Here is a 25,783-nt window from a genome sequence, read left to right on the forward strand (position 1 = left end):
AAAACTTATACCACAATTTTTTATTAAATAAAAGTAATGATACATTGATACGTGACAGCAATATTCTATAATATTGGTACTTAGCAGCCCTTTTACCTGAAAATTTGAAGAATTTTCATTTCTTTCCTCCATGACTCTTCTAGAATATTCATTGTCAAAAAGAAAAAGGTCAGTTACAAAACTGCATAAAATGCTATAAAAATAGATAATTATAGACTTACATATATACATATGTTATAAACAATAACCTCAATCCATCCCAGAAGAACCTGATAGTCAGCCTTGATATATCTATCCATGCCTTTTGCATTATTTACTTGTTGTATACCCCTAACATCATCAATACATCCCATTAAGCAATCTACATGAAATAAAAAAAAGAGCACACAACTCTAGAAAAAACAATTAAAAATTAAAAATAAAAAAATTAGAGAGATGCACATTAAGTAATTACTCACGTTAAAAAACCTAATGTAAGTCTTCTATGACATTCCACTCAACCTTATTGAATCTGCGGATCAAATAGCACTTGCATTAGACAATTATTAGTATTATATACTCACTTTAATCATGATTAAAGAGTGTCAATTATCAATTGAAAAACCAATAATATTACATTCATGATTCTAATAACATGGATTGATTTTCAAAAATATAATTAACAACGCAAGAATCTAAACCTGCACACACACACACACACACATATTAGCAACAATCTCTAGATTGATGATCGATTTACCGTTATCTCTCTATAGTAGGAAGCATTGAGAGGAAATTAGGTCAAACACATAACAATCAGTGGAGTGAAGTCGATGGAAAATGAAGAAACGAACCAACAGGTGCGAAAAAAGGTAAATCTTACAATTTCAGCACTGGATGGATGTAATTGAAGATATAAAATGCAATGGAGCTTAGAAGCATTACAGCCGCCTTGTGTCGATTCGGAAAGCCCTAGAAAGCACAAGAACATGATTAGAACTATTACAAGCATAATGTATGTTATAAAACAGACCTAAATTCTATATGCATCCCATCAATTTCAACATGACCAACAAATTCAAAACATGGCCAGATCAATCAATTGTAACTAAAGGAATTCAGGTGGCGTTACCTTAAACAATTATCAATAGTATGAGGAATTCATCAAAACAAACAAACACCTAACAAATTCGCTCTAATTAGGGCTTTGAAAAACAGAACACATTACCGAGAGTGTGAGAGATTGATGGTGCTTCAAGCTATGCCAAGGGAACTACTGAAAACGATGAGAACGACAAGCCAAGCAAATGAATTACCAAATTGTGGTCGAATGGCAGTGCCCACTTCTCAAAATCATCAACTGTGGTAGTGGCGGTGGGCACCAGTGGCGTTAATAAAGGAACGAAGTAACCGTAATAAGAGGAGTGGGTGCTCAACCGGCGTTAACCGCAAGAACATGGGAGAGAGAGTGTGTAACCAAATACCATTCAACTGAATTGAGGGTAGGCTTGAATTACGCAGATAATGGGTAGAAAAAGATGGTGGTAACCACCTGTTGAAGAAACCTTTATTGAACTGCCTTGAACTGCCACCATAGAAGTTATTTTTGTGAGTTTAAGTGGCTGAGATTTAATCTCAGCCAAATCTAATGGTAGAGATTGATTTCAAAGGTAACTTCCACTTAATGGGTTCCATATATATATATAATATCATATTTCATATCTGTTTCATTTAAACTACTCGTTTTAATCATGAAAAAAGTACGTTCACAATAAATATACAATACTAAAACTTAACTGCTTTTTACTATTAGAAAAGCTTTAAAGGTTTTAACTAATGTAGCAATTATGATATTTGATTATTATTATTATTAAAAAATAAGATAAGAATAATATAAAATTACATGTGTTCTAATTTAAACTTTTAAAATTAGAAACATGTTATTGGTTTGATAAAAAAAAAAAAAAAAAAAAACAAACTTCTGAATGAATCATGGAGAAAAGTTTGCATAGAATACACGTTTGTTTTATTACTGATCCTTTACGCTACTACATGGCTAAAGTTTGGACTGAAACGGGCACAAAATTAGAGATCAAAACCAAGTGGTCATAAAATCAATGACCGAAACCAAATCAATTGAAAAAACAACCCCTTTATTGTAAAAAAAAAAAAAAAAAAAAAAAAGATAAAAGTCGTTTGTAAAATCTGTCCTCAAAGTTTAAACCAATGTTTTAAAATCCGGTTTTGATATCGTACCGGATTTGGCTCAGAATTAAACAGTTTAACTATCGGACGGTTCAATTGGGTGTACCGGACGGTTCAACCGGTACAACTGACAGGTTTGAACCGGTTTTTAAAACATTGGTCTAAATTACAACAAAATTGTCTTGAAACCGATGTAGAAGTTCAAAAAATATATATACAGTTAAATGTCAGATACCAATGTTGAGAGGGATATTCCAGTCATTAAACCCAGTCGAAAAACAAGTTGCGATAAGGGTTCAATGAATGCCGAAACCAATTGCAAAATAGGAATTTGGTACTCCTAACCTATGTAGTCAGTAGCGGTTAGCGGACATCCAATCGCATAGCGGTCCAACTAGCGGTCGTTTATAGCAGTGCTAAATCCATATGGCGGCCGTAGCACTGCTTTTCTAGGGTTTTAAATTGAGTAAAGTACACGGATGGTCCGTGTGGTTAACTAAAATTTTGGATTTGGTCCCTATGTGTTCAAAAGTACACGGATGGTCCCTGTGGTTTGCACTTTGTAACGCATTTAGTCTCCAGCTAACAAATCTAAAGGTTTCAGCAAGTCTAAGTTAAGGACTAATTGTGTTACAAAGTGCAAACTATAGGGACCATCCGTGTACTTTTGATAAAAGTTGCGAAGTAAATACGTTACAAAGTGCAAACAATAGGGACCATCCGTGTATTTTTGACAAAAGTTGCGGAGTAAATGCGTTACAAAGTGCAAACAAAAGGGACCATCCGTGTACTTTTGACAAAAGTTGCGGAGTAAATGTGTTACAAACTGCATAACCCCTGACTGTTTTTACGATCACATCTACTGTTTTTGTGATTTTTGGTGAAAGATTTAATAAAACCTTTCTAACAAATGGAACCTTATGATGTCTCAAAAGAAAGCAACAATGAATGTCTTGATGATAACAACTTAGCATATTTGGAAGACGAGATACAACATGGTTTTCAACAACCAATCTCACTTTCCTTAGTTGCTTTTTTTATATATCATCCTTTGCGGTTCAAAGACAAAATCATATCCATTGATGTACTAGTGAAATTAATAGTAACAATCATCGATTTTATGAGTATGATAAAATGGTATGAAAGCAATATTGTGAATATAATTATTTATAAGTAGTGGTGAAGAAATTCATAATTGGAAGCGGAAAGAAAGATGTGTGTGCCGAAAGTAAGCCACAACATGTTATAATATTGAAGCATTTTCATGATTTGTTTTAAATAAAAAGTGGCATTTTATTTGATTTAAAAAAGAATTTATGGATGGTCGAGTTTAATTTGGTTGAATAAAGTTATTGCATTCTCCTTATTTTCAGTCATAAATGTCAAATCCAACAGTAGAAAGTGTTCATCGAAGAGACGTTTTCCCATGCTTAATCCTTTTCTCTATTTTGGTCTTTCCTGTAAAGACGATTGCCGTAAGATAGGGCAACGGTTCAAAATCATCACACTTCAAACATCTCATCAATCCATTAAAGAATATATATTTTATCGTATTATATTTATTTATTTTAAATTTAATGTAAGTTATTATTCATTACATTATATGATTCTATCAATTAGCCTAAAGTCGGGGTGTAAAATCATGTATTGTTTTCTTATTCATCGCACTAACTAGTCGGTTTAGTATGTCCCATCTACCATTTGAAACACCAAAATCACTCGTAACATCTTTTCTTGCCGATTCTTGCAACCACTTGAACGTCTTTTCTTTAACCTCGACAGGAAATGAAGACGCTTTAAAAAAACAGACCATGATGGGTAGATACCATCTACAAGAAGAAAGCCTCGTCTGTATTATCTTCCATTAACATAAAATGGACAGAAGGGTGCGGTACCATCTGCTACGCTTTGAAACAACGACGACGTGTACAAAACATTGATGTCGTTGTTTGAACCTGGAACACCAAAATATGATTGCCAAAACCATAAATCATTCGACGTCACCGCTTCAAGTATGATGGTTGGTCTTTTGACGTCACCCCTAACATACGCCTCTCGCAACTCTTTTGGACAATTTCTTTGATATGTGTACAATCGATGCTACCGAGCATCTCTGGAAAATGCCATCTAGCCTCATGTGCGGCGTAAATACATGCGATGTCGTGCCTCGTCGGTTTACGTAGAAACTTTTTACCATACAGTTTACTGGTCGCATTACAAAAGAATTGCAAACATTCACGTCAAGATCTGCCCGACATAGCTAAGTATTCATCAAATTCATCGGGAGGGTTACCTGTCGCTAGTTGGCGAATAGCGGATGTGCATTTTTTGTATCGCGCGTGAAACTTCGTTTGCCCCTCCCGTCGTAACGTTCTTGAAACTATTTTCGCTTGCTTCGATGTCTCCAACTGTTAAAATAAAGAGTGCACATGTCTAATTCATGTTGCAACATTTCTTATTATTTATAAAGTTGTTACTAATCTTGTTACATAAGTGCAGTTATGTTGATTGTACAAGTTATAATAGTTGAAGGGTTGGAATGTAACATTCGGAGGCTTTATGGGTGCATCTTGATACTAGAAGGGTTATATTGAAAATATAGATATTTTCAATATAAAAGGATTTCAACAGTTCATTTTGTACATTCTGGAAGCTGCTGTTCTCTCTCTCATCCATCAGACGATTAGGGTTTTGTTCAGATCAGTCGTGATCTGCTGTGTTTGTGTTTGATAGATCTCTTGTGAGATCTAATCATTGTATTGTTTAGTTGTATAGATCAACTGATATTCATCAGTTGATCATCTCTTTTGTTGTATTGTTACAGGTCTCACTGTTCGTGAGATCTAGGGTTACTGGGGGGATTTTTCCTTTGGTTTGGGTAATAATAAAAGTTTTGGTCACCTTTTGTCACTATATCTTTGTGTTCTTGTTTGTTGTCAAGTTTATACCAATTTTACATGGTATCAGAGCTTTCTTGGCTCTTGATCTGTTGTCGGTTTTAAAGTTTTTTGTCTTCCGCTGTTTGTCGTAGTTCTCTCTGATTTGTTTGTTGATTCTGGGTTTGTTTGAAGGTTTGCTATCAGGAACGTTTGGTGTGAATTGAAGGTTCTTGGTAAAGGTGAAACCCTAATCTAGGGTTTGAAGAAAAGATCGGAGGTATTTGGATCTGTTGAAGGCCGTGTTGGTCTTTGTAACCCAAGAAGGTTACAGGGCAAACTGACCGGTTATAATATCTTCTGGTTTTCTGATCAGTAATTGTAGCCCTAAGTGAAGGCTATAGTTCTGATCTTATTTGAAGATTGCACCCTCTGTAAGATCTTTCTTGTTTTGTTCTTCGTTCTTTACTTTGTTGGTTAGTTGAAGTCGGGGTAGTGAGGACCGGCACCCTTATTTGTTGATATTTTGTGTTGATACTTGTTTGTGATCTGATTACTTGCTGGATATCTGCTGATTTTGTGTGTTATATTGTTTGTTTACTGTTGTTCATTGCATATCTTGTTTACTGGGGTGAGTTTTAGGTTAAAGGCTCCTGAGTTAAGACATGTCCAGGCACCTGTGAGTGATGAACCTGGAGTCTTGACACTGACTCAGTTTCGCCTGTGTGAGTGTCTATCTGTTTTCTTGTGATTGATTGTTGTTTGTGATATTCTTGTTTTGAATAATTGATTGTGTGGTTCTTGTGTGACAATGCCTGCTGATACTGAGACTAGTACTTCTCAGACCTTAATTGGTAAATTAGATATAGGGGATCCATTATATTTGCATCCAAGTGATTCTAGTGCACTGACTATTGTTAACATAAAACTAAAAGGAACAGAAAACTATTCAGTGTGGTCAAGTGCTATGAAACTAGCTTTAGAGGCAAAAAATAAATATGGGTTTATTGATGGTAAGTGTGTTAAACCTGAGAATGATTCTGTATTGGCTAGTCAGTGGGATAGGTGCAACTCTGTGGTGCTTACTTGGTTGTTAAATTCTATATCTGAAGAACTGTTCTTAGGGCAAGTTTTTTCAAAACTTGCATCAGAGGTTTGGACAGACCTCAAAGAGTCATTTTATAGGGTTGATGGGTCTGTTGTTTATGATTTGTATAAGAAGATTAACTGTGTGTCACAAAATGGCTCTTCAGTTGCTGAGTATTATAATAAACTAACCACAATGTGGAAACAATTTGATGCCATGTTACATCTTCCAGCATGTTCTTGTCAGGCTGCAAAAGAGTTCAATGATTTTTCAACCTTAATAAAGCTTATGCAATTTTTAATGGGGTTAGATGATGTTTATCAGTCTGTGAGAACGAATCTGTTAACAAGAGAACCTTTACCCACTGTTAAAGTTGCTTTTTCTATTATATCTAGAGAAGAGTCACATAGGTTAACTAGTACTGGTTCAAAAAATCAAAATGTTGCTTTTGTGTCTAAAACTAATCAGACTGTTGATCAAAAGAAAAAGTTTAATAAGGGGTCAAATTCCAGTTTTAAGTGCACACATTGTAACATGTTGGGACATACGGTGGATAGATGTTTTGAAATCATAGGTTATCCACCTGGTTTTAAAAGAAGAAGTAATAATAATCAGCCAAGTCAGTCTGGAAGGTCTAATATGTCAAATGGTAATAAAAGTAATACTGTTAATAATGTTACTTCTTCTGTGGGTAGTTCTGGTTTTCCTTTTACAAATGAACAGATAGCAAAACTGTTGAGTTTAGTTGGAGAAAAAGGTGGTTCAGATAGTCAGAATCAAAATGTAGGAGGTGAGTCTGTTAATATTCCAAATTTTGTTAGTTGTTCTAGTTCTGGTGTGTTTAATATGGGTGGATGGATTGTTGACTCAGGTGCAAGTCAACACATGGTTAGAACAGACAAAGATTTAATTAATAGTGTTGATGTTTCAGAATTTAATATAACTGTTAGTCATCCTAATGGCACTAATGTTAAAGTCTTGAAAATTGGTGATATAAAATTAACAAATGACTTAGTGCTAAAAGATGTTTTTTATGTGCCAGAATATAGTGTAAATTTGTTGTCTGTGTTTAGGTTATCAAAAGATAATCAAGTGAATGTTGTGTTTAATGAAACAAATTGTCTTCTACAGGATTCCAGTTCAAAGAGAATCCTGATGAGTGGTAGTCAAAATTGTGGTCTATATTTTGTTGGCAATTCTGGTAATTTGTTTAATGCTTGTTTTAATAGTTCTGTTCAGTCTTTTACTTGGCATAGTAGGCTAGGACATCCTTCTGATCAGGTTTTAGCAGTATTGAAACAAAGTCTTAAAATACATTCAAATGAACATGGTCCATGTGATGTGTGTCATAGGGCTAAACAAGTGAGAGTTCCTTTTCCACTTAGTGAACACAAGTCTAAGGCTGTAGGAGATTTGATACATCTAGATGTGTGGGGTCCTTATAAAGTAACTAGTTATGATGGTTACAAATATTTTTTAACAATTGTTGATGATTTTACTAGAGCTGTCTGGTGTTATTTTTTAACTAGTAAAACTGAAGTTTTAGAAAATTTTAAAGTCTTCTATGAACTTGTGTTAACTCAGTTTAAGAAAAGAATTAAAGTTGTTAGAAGCGATAATGGAACAGAGTTTGTTAATAGTCAAATGAATAGTTTTTTAAAAACCAAAGGGGTTTTACATCAAACAACTTGTTCTTATACTCCACAACAAAATGGAGTTGTAGAAAGAAAACATAGACATTTGTTGAATACTGCTCGAGCTTTGATGTTTCAAGGAGGTCTGCCTTTGAGATTTTGGTCTGATTGCATTTTAACTGCTGTGTACCTTATTAACAGGTTGCCGTCTTCTGTGTTGAATGGTAAAAGTCCTTTTGAAATGATGTTTGCTTTTAGGCCCTCTTTATCTCATCTTAGAAACTTTGGATGCTTATGTTTTAGTACTGTTTTACATGATTCTGATAAGTTCTCGTTTAATGCTGAAAAATGTGTTTTCATTGGTTACTCAAGTTTTAAAAAAGGATACAAGTTGTGGAGTTTAGATAATAAAAAAATATTTTTTTCAAGAGATGTTAAATTCTATGAAAATGTATATCCTTTTAAGATTAATCAAGATTTCACTGTTGAAAATCAGTTAAATCATGTAAATTTTTTTGATAATGTTGTATCTGAAGTTTCTAATATACCCTATGATGAAGAGGGTGCAAATGGTGCTCAAGATCCTAATAGTGATGATCAGCAACCGTTGTTTCCCTCTACATCAGCCCCTGTTTCAGATGCTGGATTGACTCAGCAAACTGAACAGGAGGGCAGTAGTGGACAGGGATTAAATGTGAGGGCAGAGGACACTACTATAGGATCAAATGTTGAGACCAACCAATCTGAGGGTACCAATGTTAGAAAGTCTTCTAGAAAGACAGCTTTACCTAAAAAATTTGGTGATTTTATTGTTGAGGGTAAAGTTAAATATGGGGTTGAAAAAGTTGTGAGTTATGCAAATTTATCTTATGATAATATGTGTTTTGTTGCTTCATTAAATAAAGTTGTTGAACCTACTTGTTATGATGAAGCTGCTAAGAGTGATAAATGGGTTGATGCTATGAATAGTGAAATGGAAGCCTTGTATAGGAATAAAACTTGGGTTTTAGTTGATCTTCCTAAAGATAGGAAGCCGATTGGTTGTAAATGGGTTTATAAGGTTAAGTATAAGGCTAATGGGGAGGTTGAGAGATATAAAGCTAGGTTGGTTGCCAAAGGGTTTAACCAAAGAGAGGGTTTAGACTTTGGTGAAACTTTTTCACCAGTTGTTAAAATGACCACTGTTAGAATAATATTGAAACTAGCTGTTAATAATAATTGGCCTTTGTATCAAATGGATGTTAATAATGCATTTTTATATGGAACCTTGTCCGAAGATGTTTACATGACACAGCCTCAAGGCTATGGTTCAAAAAATAGTAAGCAAGTGTGTAAACTTGTAAAGTCTTTGTATGGACTTAAACAGGCCCCAAGACAATGGAATGAAAAATTAACTTCTGTGTTAATTGCTATGGGTTTTGTGCAGAGTATTTGTGATTACTCATTGTTTGTTTTGTCAAAACAAAGTGTGTTTATTGTTTTACTTGTATATGTTGATGACATTGTTATTACTGGAAACAGTAAGTTGGAAATAGAGAGTGTTAAACAAAGGTTAAGAGATAGTTTTCTTATTAAGGACCTTGGTTTACTTAGATATTTTTTGGGAATTGAAGTTTTATATGGTGATGGTCATATTTGCTTGTCTCAACGTAAGTATTGTCTTGAGTTGTTAAGTGAATTTGGTTATTTGGGTTGCAAGCCTGTTGCAACTCCAATTGAACAGAGTTTCTTGGTTACTAATAAATGTAAAAATGATGAAAAAGTGTTACAAAATGTTAATGGTTTTCAAAGGCTTATAGGAAAATTGATCTACTTGTCTTTGACCAGACCTGACATTAGTTATACTGTTCAGTTTCTGAGTCAATATATGCATAGTCCAACTCAAGTTCATCTTGATATTGCCTTACGGCTGTTGAGATATTTGAAATTATCTCCTGGAAAAGGAGTTAATTTTAAAAAAACTACTGATATGGATATTAGTGGTTTTGTGGACTCTGATTGGGCTAAGTGTCTTAAAACCAGGAGGTCAGTTACTGGTTATGGTATTTTCTTGGGAGGATCTCTTGTTTCTTGGAAAAGCAAGAAACAAAACGTTGTCTCAAGATCAACAGCAGAGGCTGAGTACCGAGCAATGTGCTCAGCCACCTGCGAAGTTATGTGGATTGTTAATGTTTTGAGTGAGTTAAAAGTTTCTTGTAAGTTGCCTGTTAAAATGTACTGTGATAGTAAATCAGCAATCTCTATTTCTCAAAATCCTGTGTTTCATGAAAGGACTAAGCATTTTGAGTTAGATTTACATTTTTTGCGAGAAAAGATTGCTGCAGGTATTGTTGAGCCTGAAAAAGTCAGTACTGATGTGCAGGTAGCTGATATTTTCACTAAGGGCTTGAATGCAAATCAACATCAAGTTCTTTGTGAAAATCTGGGACTTCATGACATGTTTGCCACATGAATTATGGGGGCATGTTAAAATAAAGAGTGCACATGTCTAATTCATGTTGCAACATTTCTTATTATTTATAAAGTTGTTACTAATCTTGTTACATAAGTGCAGTTATGTTGATTGTACAAGTTATAATAGTTGAAGGGTTGGAATGTAACATTCGGAGGCTTTATGGGTGCATCTTGATACTAGAAGGGTTATATTGAAAATATAGATATTTTCAATATAAAAGGATTTCAACAGTTCATTTTGTACATTCTGGAAGCTGCTGTTCTCTCTCTCATCCATCAGACGATTAGGGTTTTGTTCAGATCAGTCGTGATCTGCTGTGTTTGTGTTTGATAGATCTCTTGTGAGATCTAATCATTGTATTGTTTAGTTGTATAGATCAACTGATATTCATCAGTTGATCATCTCTTTTGTTGTATTGTTACAGGTCTCACTGTTCGTGAGATCTAGGGTTACTGGGGGGATTTTTCCTTTGGTTTGGGTAATAATAAAAGTTTTGGTCACCTTTTGTCACTATATCTTTGTGTTCTTGTTTGTTGTCAAGTTTATACCAATTTTACACCAACAATCTTTAAAAATAAATCTTTTGGTAAACGAAACCGATCTCTAAACGTTTCGGCATTGTAAACCGGATTCTTCACAAAATAATCCTTCATTAACACTTCGATGGCATGTATACGATCGCAATCCACCATTTTCTTCTTTGGGCAACTCGAAGTTGCTTCAAGTTCGTTATACACCTTCTTGAAAAATTCAAGCGTCTCATTGTCGGAAGACGTTTGGCTATCGGTATCGGTGTCCATCGAAAACGAATCTGTAGAAAATTCCATTTGTGAAATATGTAGAATGTGTGATATATATTTATGTTTTTGTGTGGAGGAAATTGTATAAATTTATGAAGAATGTGTGAAATATATATAGAGTGTTTAAGGGGTTTTTTTTTGGGTTAAATTTCCAAACGGATCGCACACAACGGTCCATTCAATTTAACGTTCCAATTTTTCAAATTTTAACAACGTGTTTTATTGGCCACGCGTGATCAACAACACCAGCGGCGGTGTTCCACGCTCTTCGACGCATGATAAAATGCCGACAAGGGAGGGGGGGGGAGGCGTCCCCCCTTATGGATGTGGGGCTCATTCATTCCCACCAATCAGATTTTCCTCTTTTTGATTTCCTTTTTCTTTTTATATTGTTTAAAAGGGGTTTTAAAGGGGCGTTATCCCACTCCGTACAAGTTAACGATAAAGCCACTTGTTTATGTGACGCTATCGTGACATTATAAAGCCCATACCACACCACCCAACCTAACTAATATGTGATTCACACTTTTATCTTTTAACATGCGGATATACAGGTTTCAGTATGCATATAAACAACCCTCCCTTCGTTCATTCATAAATCTCCAAACATGTTTCAACCACCCTTTCAATTACAATGATATGGTTATGCCAAGTACATAAACGTCATAGGTGCATTGACAACGAGCACATATAATTCTGATTGTACTTCACCGGCCTAATGCTCTTGCTACCCCACCACATCAATCAACAAATGCTAGCTTACAGTTCCATTCTTTAGCTTCAACTCTCATAGCACAATCAGACTATAACGTTACTTATCCTAAAGTTTATGTAATTCAATTGCTGGTGTTCTAGAAGGGACATATCGTACCTAGATATTAATATTTAGACTGAGTGATGTGGTGTCGGGAGCAGTGAATGCCAACCATGCGGTTGCCATCGGTGTTCAAGTATTATTTGTTGGTTGTAGTCTTTTTATTTTAATACATTTTCTATTAATATTAGTTTACAAATTTACAAAGAATAAACTTAAAGTTTAAAAAAATTGATGATACGCTAAAGCCCTTGCTCACCTGAGCCACAAAAGGGTCAAGTGACTTCAGCAGGGGCTTTGTTCAATGTCCAGTCAGCGTCAAGTGAAACAATATTACAAAATGAATTCGGAAACTAGCTTGAGCCATAACACACAGTTAGATAAGTGAAATATATAATTATTATATTGAAAAAACGGCTAAGATCACCTAATTTAAGGTTAGAATACACTATTACTCCCCAATAATGTACCAATTTCTGGCAATACATATCAATTCACATATTTGAGTCTTAGGATAAGTGAAATATATAATTTTCATATTGAAAAAACTGCTAAGATCATTTAATTTAAGGTTAGAATAGACTAATGCTCCCCAATAATGCAATCCAACTAGAATAATTCAGAATAGTCTTTTAACCATTTTTATGGATTTTTGAAGATGATTTTTCTGTTTTCAATTCGAAAATAAATTGTTATATACAACAAAAGTTTGACCGACTTAAGAGTCCGACTTTGACAAACTTTGGATATTCATATGATGATTTAGGGTAAACATTTCAACCTTTTCAAAGGACACATGGAACACTAAAAAGTGACTTAATAGTTCATTTGTTATGATTTATTATAAAACATTATAAAAACATGGAACTTATATCACATTAATTTAGATCCAAATTGACGGATTAGAATCAAATACAAATGATCCTAATTGTAAGAAGTGTAAGAATGATTTATAGAGTGACAAGTGTCCAATAACCTAAAAAAACCCACTACACAAAAAAGCCCCACTACAAAAAAAAAAAACCCTTAAATATCCACCACCACAAAAAACCTATCCCCCATCACCCACCCTAAAAAAAAATAAAAAAAATATATATATATTTTTTTTTGCCGAGGGGGTGGGGGTTTAGGTTTTTGGGTGGGGATGGGTGTTTAGTTTTTTTTTAGGTTTTTTTTTTTTTGGGGGGGGGGTTAGGTTTTTTTTAGGTTTTTGAGGGGGGAGGGGGGGGGGGGTAGGTTTTTTTAGGTTTTGGGGGGGGGGGGGGTGGGGGGGGTTTAGGTTTTTTGGTGAGGTATAGTTTTTTTTTTTTTAGCTCGTGCCGTAAGGTGTTGGGTTAAGTCCCGCAACGAGTGCAACCCTCGTGTGGGGGTGGGGGGTGGGGTGGGGGGGTTTAGGTTTGGACACTTGTCACTCTATAAATCCTTCTTACACTTCTTACAATTAGATGCCTTTGTAGAATAAGTTCACCCCAAATTGACATGTAACCTTTTAAATTCTACTTATAGCTTTTAGCCTTTTTATAAACCAGCACCTTGAATACCGACTTGCTTTTAGTATTCTTGATTCCTTTACAAACAACATTTATAAACACCAAACACCCATATAATCATTTTATGAAAATATGTTTTATCTTTGCACTACAAGAAAGTTCAGCTTTAGCGGCGATGCCTGTCGTTGCTATTGCTAGCAAAAATCGTCGCACAGGTAATAGCGATGACATGTCGTCGCTAATAGTGTTACCGCTATTGCTGCATTAGAAGTCGCTGCTAATATTGTCGCCGCTAAAGATAGTGTTGTCTCTTTGACCCAACCCACTTATTTCTTCAAAACTTAAAACCTTTGCTAACTTCATGCAAAATCCAACTTGGAACTTATTTATTACAAAAATTGACATGCAAAAACATCAACCTTCTATGACCATAACTAAGATTTCCTATAATCCCTCTCCATCACTCACTTCCATCCTTTTGTTCAATCTGTTTTTCACTCTCTTTCTTTCTTTCTTTCTTTCTTTCTTTCTTTCTTTCTTTCTTTCTTTCTTTCTTTCTTTCTTTCTTTCTCTCTCTCTTCTCTCTCTCTCTCTCTAAACATTTTGTTTCTACAATATACCAAAACCCTATTATCCCTCAATCTTCTTTTCTTCAATGGGGAACTGTTGTTCCCAAAAAGAACCACCAACACAAGACGGGCCCACAAATTCGGGTGACAACAATGGACAAACATCCCAAAACTCGCAAACCACCCCTCAAACGGCATCCCCATCACCCACCGCAAACGCTGGCAAGCCGTCCCCTATTGGCACGGTCTTAGGACGTCCAATGGAGGATGTCCGCACATCTTACACAATCGGTAAAGAGCTCGGACGAGGCCAGTTTGGTGTCACCCATTCATGCACATGCAAACAAACAGGCGAGCAATTTGCATGCAAAACAATAGGCAAACGTAAACTTTCAACCAAGGAAGATATGGATGATGTTAGAAGAGAAGTTCAAATCATGCATCATTTAAGCGGTCAGAAGAATATCGTGGACCTTAAGGGTGCGTATGAAGACAAGCATTCGGTTCATTTAGTAATGGAGTTATGCGCCGGTGGTGAGTTGTTTGATCGGATTATTGCGAAAGGTTATTATACCGAAAGGGGTGCTGCATCATTGCTTAGAACAATTGTTCAAATTGTGCATACTTGTCATTCAATGGGGGTTATTCATAGAGATCTAAAGCCTGAAAACTTTCTTCTTTTGAATGGTGATGAAGATGCTCCTCTAAAGGCTACGGATTTCGGTCTCTCAGTTTTTTACAAACAAGGTTATGCATATACATATACATATATGAATTTCATAATGTTGTAAGTCAAATGTAGGATCTGAAGAAGATATAATGATTTCAATGCAGGTGAGGTATTTAGTGATATTGTTGGAAGTGCATATTATATTGCACCAGAAGTTTTGAAAAGAAATTATGGTCCAGAAGTTGATATTTGGAGCATTGGTGTCATGTTATATATTCTTCTTTCTGGAGTTCCTCCTTTTTGGGCTGGTAAGGTAGAGATTCCCTATGTCAAAAACGAATAACGAGGGGCGGACCCAAGTGCCTTGGTGGGTAAGCAGACGCACCTCTTGAAAAAAAAAATATTTAGTGTATTTTTTTAGGCAAAAAAGCTGACTGTACCTTTGAAATTATGGTTGAACGCGTCATCTGCACCCATATCAAATAATTCCTGGGTCCGCCACCGCGAATAATCATGCATTCATTAACGAAAAAGTCACCAAAATTGCCGTCTTCACCTATAAGTTTGCGAAAATAGACTTGAAGTTTAAATTTTTTCAAGCAAACAGTGCTTAACACGTGTCCATTGGCGCAACAGATCAATTCTCATGCGCCATATACATCACCACCTTTCTGAAATTGGTGCAACAGATCCGTGCATGGCGCTAGAGATCCACACTACCAACCACCAAGTTGCAATCTCAAATCGAATTGCCGTCTCCAAGAGAATCTAGAGCAGTACACTTGCCACGTGAAAGTTTCTGGTTTGCTGAAACAATTTCTTAATCAAACAAAAATCAAATGATATTTTTGTAAAATTAAAAAAAAAAAAACCAAGAATATTATATTTTGTTATGTTATGCCAATTGTAAAGATGGCCATTTTAATGAATTTCCCTTGATAAAACCTTCAAAAGCTATATATTAACTAAATTTTATGTTATTACAGAATCCGAGCACGGGATATTTAATGCAATCTTACGTGGGTATGTCGATTTTACAAGCGATCCATGGCCTACGATATCTTCTCAAGCTAAAGATCTAGTTAGGAAGATGTTAAATTCAGATCCTAAGCTACGGATAACCGCACAACAAGTGCTTTGTAAGTAGTAAATAAACATGAATCTATCGGTGTTCATAATCGATATGAATCAAACGAAATATTTCACGTTATAATGCATATAAAATTCAGTATGAGCGATTAAATATCGTTTCTATTTTTTTTTCTCTAGCTCACCCGTGGATAAAAGAAGACGGCGAAGCACCCGATACACCACTTGACAATGCTGTTATGGGAAGGCTAAAACAATTTAGAGCGATGAACAAGTTCAAAAAAGTTGCTCTCCGGGTACTTACTACATCTCCAACTAGCTTTGATACTGAAACACGAGATATTATGCATTATTAATCAACTATAGATAGAGATACAAATATACAAATTGGATAACTTTAAAGGAAAACTAATCGATAGACTATCATATACAGTGGCGGATCCAGGGGGTTCCTGAGTTCCCAGGAACCCCCTCGGTTTGGAAAAAAATGGAAAAGTTAGTGGAAACTTTGAATGATTTCGAAGAAAATAGTGAAAATATACGAAAAGGAACCCTGAAAAAAAATTCTGGATCCACCACTGATCATATCTCCTAATTATGGTAGTGATAATTACAACAAACCCTAACTTAATTATATCTCTTGATCACACCATCATAATTCATTAAAAGTTGATGGAAAGCTAAAAATCTCTATGTTTTGTAATCTTTTCCGAATGTAGGTTATCGCAGGATGCCTCTCGGAGGAAGAAATTATGGGATTGAAGGAAATGTTCAAAGGAATTGATACTGATAATAGTGGAACGATAACGGTTGAGGAGCTAAAAGAAGGGCTTTCCAAGCAAGGGACAAAACTAACCGAGAAAGAAGTTAAACAATTGATGGAAGCTGTAAGAACATATCCAATCATATTCAATTGATTATTTGAGTTTTTAGTAATGTGAACATTTGCAAACTCGCTTAAAAACCACATGGTTTGATCGTTTGGAATGTTAAATTGAACATAAAACAGGCGGATGCAGACGGGAATGGAACCATAGACTACGAAGAGTTCATAACCGCAACAATGCATATGAATAGAATGGATAGAGAAGAACATCTCTACACTGCATTCCAGTACTTTGATAAAGACAATAGTGGGTAAGTACATCTTTTAAAAATGATGTCAAACAATAGATAATGTTTTTTTTTTTTAATATATTTTGTGGTATATATCCTATGATGCTAGGTACATAACTATAGAAGAAATGGAGCAAGCTATACGCGAATATGGTATGAATGATGGAAGGGATATAAAAGAGATAGTATCCGAGATAGACACGGATCATGTAAGTAATAAAATAGAAAATGACATAAAAGAAAACCCGAGTATGATGATCAAATGATCATGTGGCAAGTAAATGACTATATATAATATTTGCAGGATGGTCGGATAAACTACGACGAATTTGTGGCAATGATGAGAAAAGGGAACAGAGAAACAAGTATACATCCAAAGAGAAGAAGAGATTCTTATGTTCCAAATATATAGTTCAATTCATTGATTATATATAGGCATGCAACTATGCAAGTACATATCACTTGAGCATATTCCAATGACATGAAGATGAGAAGGTTGGTCATGAATAACACCATGGGGAATTCGTTGCAAACTTCATGTCACTTCTGCTGAAGTGAAGATAACTGATGAATTGTGATTTAATAGCCGGAAAATTAACAACTAGTTTGAATACGCGTTTGGGTCAACAGATTCTACGGATAAATTTGTCATGTGAATATTTGTAATATTAGGCGAAAAAGTGAAATTTAGGGTGTTTACATGCGTGTTTAGAAACAGAATGCATCTGTTTCTAAACACGCATCATGCAATGAACCACTGGCATGTTTGTAAAAAAATATGTAATATTGTATTCAAAGTCTGGTGGATTCTGTAATCTAAGAGAAAAAAAATTTTTTAGGTATTTTATTTATAATGTATCTAACCACCCGCGCCCTTGGCTGGTTGGATACTGGGTTGAAAGGTGAATTCTGTGTTAGAATAAGTTATAAGTTAAATATATATCACATGTTAACAGTTATCTATGCTATTCAAAATTGGTTAGTTAAAGTAAATAGTTGGTTGTTTAGTTTGCACTTAATTGTTACTCTGCAAGCTCTAAATAGGAATAATGCATCTCATTCTCCAACTAATGTTAGTTTCAAAACCAAAACTCTAATAATTAATATATTTGAATTAATTGAGATAGGAGGCTGTATATTTGTACATATTTGATCAGTTATACTTTTAATTAAATTTTGGTTTTGCTCATTTAATCGGTTTGAGCTAAAACACAACCTAAATTGACTCGCTTACAAGTAAACGAGTAAAAAATGTCACCCTGACACTCCATGGTAGGAAAAATAATTGGCACAAATATAAAAGTGTCCTATTTTGAATTTTCAAAGTCTTTATTTATAAATTTTGACTTTAATTATATATTTTTTGTATTATATAAAACTTGATGAAAATTAACCCGATAAAAACACTTGTAAAACACACTCAAATCATATAACTTTCATCAAGTATTATCTAAAACAAACAAAATTATTTAAGGTCAAAGTTTATAAATAAAGACTTTGAAAATTCAAAATAGGACACTTTTAGTGGGACGGAGGTAGTAAAGAACTTCTATTTATAGAAACTCTAGAATTCCAGTTGATAATGCAGTTTGAAGTGATTTAACATGCCCAACTCCCCACACCCTTCGGGTTTAGGCATCGTCGCCACAACCACCTACCTCCACCATCGACACCCCAACCTATCGAGTCTCACTTTCCGCCAGTTGTACCAACAGCATCGTAGGTCACAGGGTGGTAGTCGATGATCGCGGTGCTGACAATGGCTAGGTGGCCCGGATAGGGGCTTTGGGGGCAAGGTGGATAAGACAGTGGTTGGGGTGGCAGAAATGACGACGGTGAGTGATTGAAAATTTCATTTACTATGATAGAGTTTATTAATATTTTGGAATGAGGGTAGCCTTTACATGGAAAAAAAATGAGAGAATAGATTCTATTCATTTACCATGCAAACACATTAAATAGAATCTAATTTTTTTATTAAATTTTGTAAATCAAACTCACTCTTACTACTTTACCCTATTTTAAAAACATCCACATGTAACAAGAAAAAAAGGTAATATTCTCAAATCTCAAATGATTACGATAACATTTGGATTATAATCTAAAAACCGAATCATAACTATTATATACTTAAAACTTATAACATTAAAATATTATTATTATTATACATATCAATTAAAACTTGTGATGAACAGTAGATCACAATTTTTAAATATTTTTATTGACTATTTAATTTGCTTTTTTTGTTAAGTTTTTACAAAATAAATAAATAGATAAATAAATCCGTGTCTATGTTTATTTATTTTTTACCATTTCAAGTTATTTGTCCACGCGTTGCGATGTATATTACCGTGTTCATTAGATCGGAATCGGTTCGATTCGTTACTGTACCAAAACGATACATGCACTTGGTATAGAAATCAACACATGTTTTACATTGCCGAAAAAGATAAAAACAAACATCGGTACTAGCATCGATGTTGTTCGTACGACACCGATCGGTTTAGAGTGTCACGGTACTGGTAGCATTATTGATGTTCGGTATGGTAGGGTAGCGATACGATGTCAGTTTATCGAAAGAAAAAATATATAAATGAACTCCTAAACCGAAAATGATGTTCTTAGGTTGGGTACTCGGAATCGGTTTGGTTCGTTGTTGTACCAAAACGATACATGCACTTGGTATAGAAATCAACACATGTTTTACATTGCCGAAAAAGATAAAAACAAGCATTGGTACTAGCATCGATGTTGTTCGTACGACACCGATCGGTTTAGAGTGTCACGGTACTGGTCTTGTTATTGATGTTCGGTATGGTAGGGTAGCAATACAATGTCAGTTTATCGAAAGAAAAAATATATAAATAAACTCCTAAACAGAAAATGATGTTCTTCGGTTGGGTACAATATTGTAGCGATACAGTGTCAATTAATAAGAAAGAAAATGAAAATAAATAAATGTTGGTACCGATACAAATGTTGTTCAGTCGGTTCCAGTTCGGTTTGGTATGATTGCGGCACAATATTCGTTATCAAAAAAACTTATATCGCAATGTTGAAAAAATAAATAAACATAGAACGCAAACCAATCAAATCGATATTAACTAAACAACATAGGTCCCGGTATCGATATTCGTTTTTTTGTTTTCGATCGATGTAAGGTTTTCTCTTTTGATCACTATAGGCTATTGCAAGTACAAGTACTGTAACGAAACAAACAGATACTGACTGAACTCCCGTCGCGAAGCGCGAAGGGAATCTCACTAGTATATATTGATTTCGAGGGACGATGAATAGTAATTTTATTTTTATAATAATATATAGTTTAATATTATTTTATTATTTAATATATTATAATAGTTTATTATTATATTTACTTTTAATAACATATTTTTCTTTTTTTAACATCTATTTCCTTTACCTTTTTTAATAATTGTTTTTTTTCTTTTTTTAACATATATTAATTTATCGATTAATTTGATACCTTTTTAATAATTTACATTTATATCTTTTTTCTAAAGCTTAAGTACGTAGTTGTGGTTGATTTCTTTACCTGACATTTCATTATAAGTTTTGTTAAAACGAGGTTATACTCAAAATAAAGTATATTTATTTGGTATCATAAAACGGTACGATAATAAACTAAATCGTTCTAATGGTTTGACTTTCTAAACAACATGCTTTATTTTCAAAACACGTTTGTTTTACATTATCATTTGCTCGGTTTCGCCGCAACGCGCGATATAAACAAATTAGTTGTATATTTAATTATAACTGTGTACAACTAATATCCAAGCCTCAACTGCAAGTAAAAGAGGCCTGTATATTAAATGGGTCACATGCAATAGAGGCCTTAAGATTATGGGCCTCTTTATTTACTTCATAAATGGTGGGCTCCTAGGAGAATACCCTAAGCAACGACGTAGTTTCCAGTTTTTATTACTTTCATTGCTACCCTTTTTCAACTTGAGCAAAAATGACATCACTCTATGCATCTTTGATTCCGTACTACATTTTGACTCACTTCCACCCTTCATGTGCTCATGGTCTTCATCATTCACCCTTCTTCCTAGCCACATACCTTTGGTTGTGCTTCGAGCCATTCGACTTGACTTTGCCCTCGGTTTGTCAACATGTTCCTTAGGAACGACCCGTCTTGAGTATACCGTCTCTTTATGCTCCATCATCATCATCGCGAGTGTTGGCCCACGTGGTTTTAAATGTTCATTGGGGTTCATACGCAAACTAACATGTCCATACCCTGAAAAAGAAAATTCGGTGCATAACTAAATATTACCTACCCGTTCAAGCAATGTTGTAAAATTCACGACTAGTCGGTGATTAATTGCTAGTCGGTTAGTAACTAAGTAATTTTTCGTTATTCGGTCCATTAATCAGTTGTTAGCTCTAGTCGGGCCTAGTCGAGTAGTCGGACAGCTAAAAATCGGCGATTCCGGCCAGATCCCGGTCAAAACCCTGTAAATTCAGGCCAGTTTCCAACCAAACCATGTGAATTCCAGCAATTATTCTTGTATACTTAAAAACTGAGCTTAGGAACCGTTAAAACTTTTCTACTTAAAACTATTTACCTATAAAACTGAAAATTACATATAAAAATCCCAATCCAATCCAATTAATCGCTAGCTCACTGGCTGACTAGCGCTTTTTACAACCTTGCATTCAAGTTTGTAGATTTTTTAAGCGTGGGTACCCATCACAGGAAATAAAAAGTAGCTTGAGCTGAGCAGATGACGTTAAGGGGGTTAAAGACAGAAAACCAGGACATCAGACCTCAGAGGGACTCAAGAGCTTATCGGTGCGTCACCCTTTGAAGACTTTGGATTTTTGTAATTAACATATGGGTTTAAAAGTTTCGTATATAATCATAATTATAAAAAGTTGTAACGTATAAAAATAAAAAAGATACAAAAATTTTTAACAATGCGTACCCGGATCGAAAATTTTGGATATTATGTTGTTATTGTTATTGGGATTAAACTCTTGTTTCTTGTGGCCTTTTTCCCGGTCCGCCGCACCATCGAGCCAGTGTGCGACACTACTAGTTCTATATCCTGAGTACGATTGAGACCGTCTATGGAAACTCATCCTAGCCCTCGTTTCATCGCTAACTTTCTCCAAAGCAAACTGGAAAGGGTCAAAGTCATCATTCCAAGCACGCGATCTAGAAAACCGGACCCTTAGTAACGAGTTCGGCGACCTTGGCGATGAAGAGACGGATGTTTGGAGTCGCGGAGGGGGTTTCAAAGGTAAAACTTGTCCACTACAAAATGATGCGGCTCGAGCTGGTAGCCGATAGTTTTCCTGCCCACTATCGTTTCTTTTTGTCCACCAAAAAGAAGGATACGTTTGTTGAAACTCGCAACAGTTTGTAAACATCCGGGTAGTGACCTCAAACTCGAACTCATGGTCATTGTAATCCGAACCAGTGTCTAGACCGATCGGGCTTGATGGTGCGGTGTAGAATTGCATGTTTTGAGGGCTGCAACCGGTTGAACTTGTGGTTGTAGCCATATGGAAATGAAAATCCATATTTGATGAAGGGTACGTTGTATTGTAAAAGGGGTTTTAATAGTTGGGGGGTAAATGGTTGCCTTAAGGTATGGATGTGCCTATTAGCACGTATTGGTGTCACTTTGCTTGTAGTTTTGGAAATGTGGTTCATAGTTTTATTATATATATATACAAAAGTGGTATATTTTGACATGTATGATCCAAGTAATTCTGTCACGTTTGCATCGAAAATAAAAATGGCTTTTCTGTCAATCCTTTTTATCCTGTACCTTTTCTTTTTGGCAACTTACGTTTATCACTTTGTCCTGTACCTTTTCTTTTTGGCAAGGTTTGTATACAAAACCGTCAAAGTAAAAGGAATAAAAATGGTTTAGTAAGTTAACGATTAGGCCGGAGGGTGTGGAGGGCGCCACCTCTGTCACCTCACCATCGATAGCGTCATAGGGGCGCCACCGCCCATACTCACCTTGTTAAACCGCGCCATAGATGTGTCGCGAGCATGGTAACAAGGAAGAAGGTTATGTGCAGGTGGGGCCACATCATTTCATCCAATAATTTTTTTTTTTTAATTTTGTTTAATAGAGGGCGTTATCCAACATCCTACAAGTTAAGGGGAGAGACCTTAAAGCCCCCTGTCTGACGTGACGCTGATGTGGCGTGATAAAGGCTCTAGGAGCTTTATCCCACACCCTTCAGCCTTAGGGTTAAGTTATTGTACAAATAGGTCCTAATATACAAAATATTCTTAACGTAAAAAGTGAAGGATGATTTTTTTTTTTTTTGAAATTTTTCCCTATTTATTAAGCAATGTATTTTAGTCCCAGAATTTAAAAAAAAAGAATCTACTACTATAAAATCGCGATTTTTTTTTATATTTTGCAATTAAACGTTATTCTTAAGTAGTATGGAAAAAAATAATTTCCTCCTTCATTTCTTACGTTAAGGGTATTTTGTATGTTAAAACTCATTTGTATTTGATCTTTACACTAAAATTATATATGTAAAAAAATATAATTGTGCGAGTTAGGGGCATTGGTAAAGGCAAAACCTTTAAATACTTTGAAAAGAGAACTCTTGGGTTCAATTCCCACAGAATTAAAGAAATTTGTCGTTAAAAAAGTACATTTCAATCACAAGCTAACTAAGTATGTTATTCTTAATAGTGACAAATTTTTAAACATTTGGATCACTGGTGAAGTCAAAAAAACGGGTTTTTTATGGTATAAGAATAGGAATAAAGGTAGTTCAACTTCGTGGGAAGATTGGTGTAAATTTGTAAATTTGTAATTGTTTTTGGTGGCTGCCTCGGTTTGAGGTAGCTGAGTTTGTTAATGAAGTTCACTTTTCAAAAAAAAAACTAAAAATATTTAAGAAGCACCTGATAGGAGTATAGGACTTATGTGTTGTAGTAGACTTTGACATTAAAAAAACTTTTGTTAAAATATCATTGAACGATGGCGGCACCACATCCCTATGCCAATGGTTTATTTATTACGTCTTATTAAACATTATTAGCCAACCGACCCCCAACTATTTGGTGCTTTTATTGTTACGTTACTTAGTTAATTCGTTGGAAGAAATTGTGTAATAATATATGCTAGAGGTCAAAGTGTAAATACTAAGAGTGCCAAGGTGTTATAGATTCTAAAAAGTGTTTGAGGGTGTCTTTTGTAAATTTGGTAGTTAGTTAAGTTCGTCAAGTCCTATTTATCCTGTATGTAAGATATGATGTAACCAAGATTTCAAGTTTTAAGTTCATAGAATAATTTTGCCTTGTGTTTTTCTCTATTCTTGTAGCTTGTATTAAATCCGAACATAAAATTTGCTTGCAGTTCATATTGTATCTATTAGACCATTAGTTACATCACCAATAGTTTAGGGTACGGATGAGCATGGTATCCGTTTGGTCAGGGCCGGCCCTAAGAATTCGTGTGTCTTGTTCGAGCTCGAAAATATGTGTCCTTAGCCTTTAACGTTTTTGCCATCCAGATGATTGTTTGGAAGCCATTAACGCCTAAATAATGGACATAGTTTCTAACAAATTAAGTTAACGCCTAAATAATCGACAACCAATGTCAAACACCTAAATAATTAACACTTAACACCAAATAATGTAGTGTAGTAAAAAATAACGTTCCTCTTTTCTATTCAGACAATATGTTCCTCACTTCCGTATATAAATAAGAACCAAAATCTTAATGTAGAAAATAATACACGGTAAACTAAATAGAAGGATAGAAAAATAAAATAAAATATATTTAAAATACTTTTTACATTAAGCTAAATAAAGAAATGTAAATAAACGGTTGTTTGGTTTGTGTTAATTTACTTTGACCATTGAAAAGGTAAAAAACTTCAAATAAGAGTAACTATGGTTAAGTTGTATATGGGATTTGAATTTAGACTTAAAAAAGGCCCAGTTCAACTTAAATAAATTAGGTTTTCCTTGTCATGTTATCATTTGCAGAGCCCTCCTTTCCTCGCCGGAGCTAGCATCGACCAAAACATCCGGTCATTTCAGCTTCATTTTTCTCTCTTCATCTCAGTTAATTTTCTTCACTACCCACAATAATTTCTATGGGTATACTTTTAAAAAAATTATAACATATAAAAATCATTTTTTTTTAAAATGTGCCCTTCGAAATTACGGGCCCTGGCTGGTTGTCCTCCTTGCCTACCCTCAGGGCCGCCCCTGTGTTTGGTATCGAAAGTACCGGTACCGAAAAACGGAAAAAAGTGGGTACCGGTATCGATACCGAATATACCGGTAGTGGTGTTTATCGTTGTTTTGCCCGTAAATACCGGTACAAAAAAACGGGGAAAGTGGATACCGGTATCCAGTACCAAATGCTCATCCCTAGTTTAGGGTCAGATGTGTAACACGTTGTCTATATAACCACACATCATTCGAAACCCTAAATATACTATCCAATACAAACAATATTTACAAATCTAACTTGGTATTAGAGCTCGGAGACAAACCATCAAAAACACCACTGGAGGGGCGACTGACCACTGTCGCCGCCCTACCACCACCACAATTACAACAACGCACTTTGTCTTCTTTTTCTACCCTTCTGCTGCCCTTAACTACCACCACACCAACAACATCCACCACGACAACATTATTTGAGAATGTTGCATGTTGTTTAGAAAGTCAAACCGTTATAATCGGTTTAGTTTATTATTGTATCATTTTACGATACCAAATAAATACTTTTATTTTTAAATATAAATTCTTTTTTAATAAAACTTATACTGACCGAGGGTAAAAATTATATAACCCTACAAAAAGTAACTTGGTTGCCTCTCTAGAATGAAAAGTCATGACTTTTAAAACACTACACATACACACCTCTTTGCTTAATTAATATATGTACAATGGTTGCCTCTCTAGAATGAAAAGTCGCTACTTTTTAAAACTTACATACATACCACTTTGGTTAATTATTATTATATTATATGTA

At 34.9% G+C, this 25,783-nt stretch overlaps 3 protein-coding genes across 3 annotated transcripts; 2 read left to right on the forward strand and 1 right to left on the reverse strand.

Annotated features, from left to right (window-relative positions):
- Positions 1 to 13,652: 13,652 nt before the first annotated feature.
- Positions 13,653 to 15,995, forward strand: LOC110930794 (calcium-dependent protein kinase 17-like). Its single transcript, XM_035987761.1, has one exon. It carries the CDS (start codon positions 13,996 to 13,998, stop codon positions 14,698 to 14,700), a length of 705 nt encoding a protein of 234 aa, XP_035843654.1. The 5' UTR covers positions 13,653 to 13,995; the 3' UTR covers positions 14,701 to 15,995.
- LOC118479366 (calcium-dependent protein kinase 17-like) lies at positions 15,093 to 17,196 on the forward strand. The gene is made up of 7 exons (XM_035988272.1): positions 15,093 to 15,141; positions 15,566 to 15,718; positions 15,849 to 15,964; positions 16,388 to 16,555; positions 16,678 to 16,805; positions 16,894 to 16,993; positions 17,089 to 17,196. Exons 1-7 carry the CDS (start codon positions 15,093 to 15,095, stop codon positions 17,194 to 17,196), a joined length of 822 nt encoding a protein of 273 aa, XP_035844165.1.
- Positions 17,197 to 20,528: 3,332 nt separating this feature from the next.
- On the reverse strand, positions 20,529 to 22,374 carry LOC110930792. Its single transcript, XM_022174178.2, has 2 exons — positions 21,734 to 22,374; positions 20,529 to 21,045 (listed from the first exon to the last, which is right to left on the reverse strand). Exons 1-2 carry the CDS (start codon positions 22,332 to 22,334, stop codon positions 20,660 to 20,662), a joined length of 987 nt encoding a protein of 328 aa, XP_022029870.1. The 5' UTR covers positions 22,335 to 22,374; the 3' UTR covers positions 20,529 to 20,659.
- Positions 22,375 to 25,783: the final 3,409 nt, after the last annotated feature.

The sequence above is a fragment of the Helianthus annuus genome, chromosome 3 (genome assembly GCF_002127325.2).
Source record: "Helianthus annuus cultivar XRQ/B chromosome 3, HanXRQr2.0-SUNRISE, whole genome shotgun sequence".
NCBI classification, from domain to species: Eukaryota; Viridiplantae; Streptophyta; class Magnoliopsida; order Asterales; family Asteraceae; genus Helianthus; species Helianthus annuus.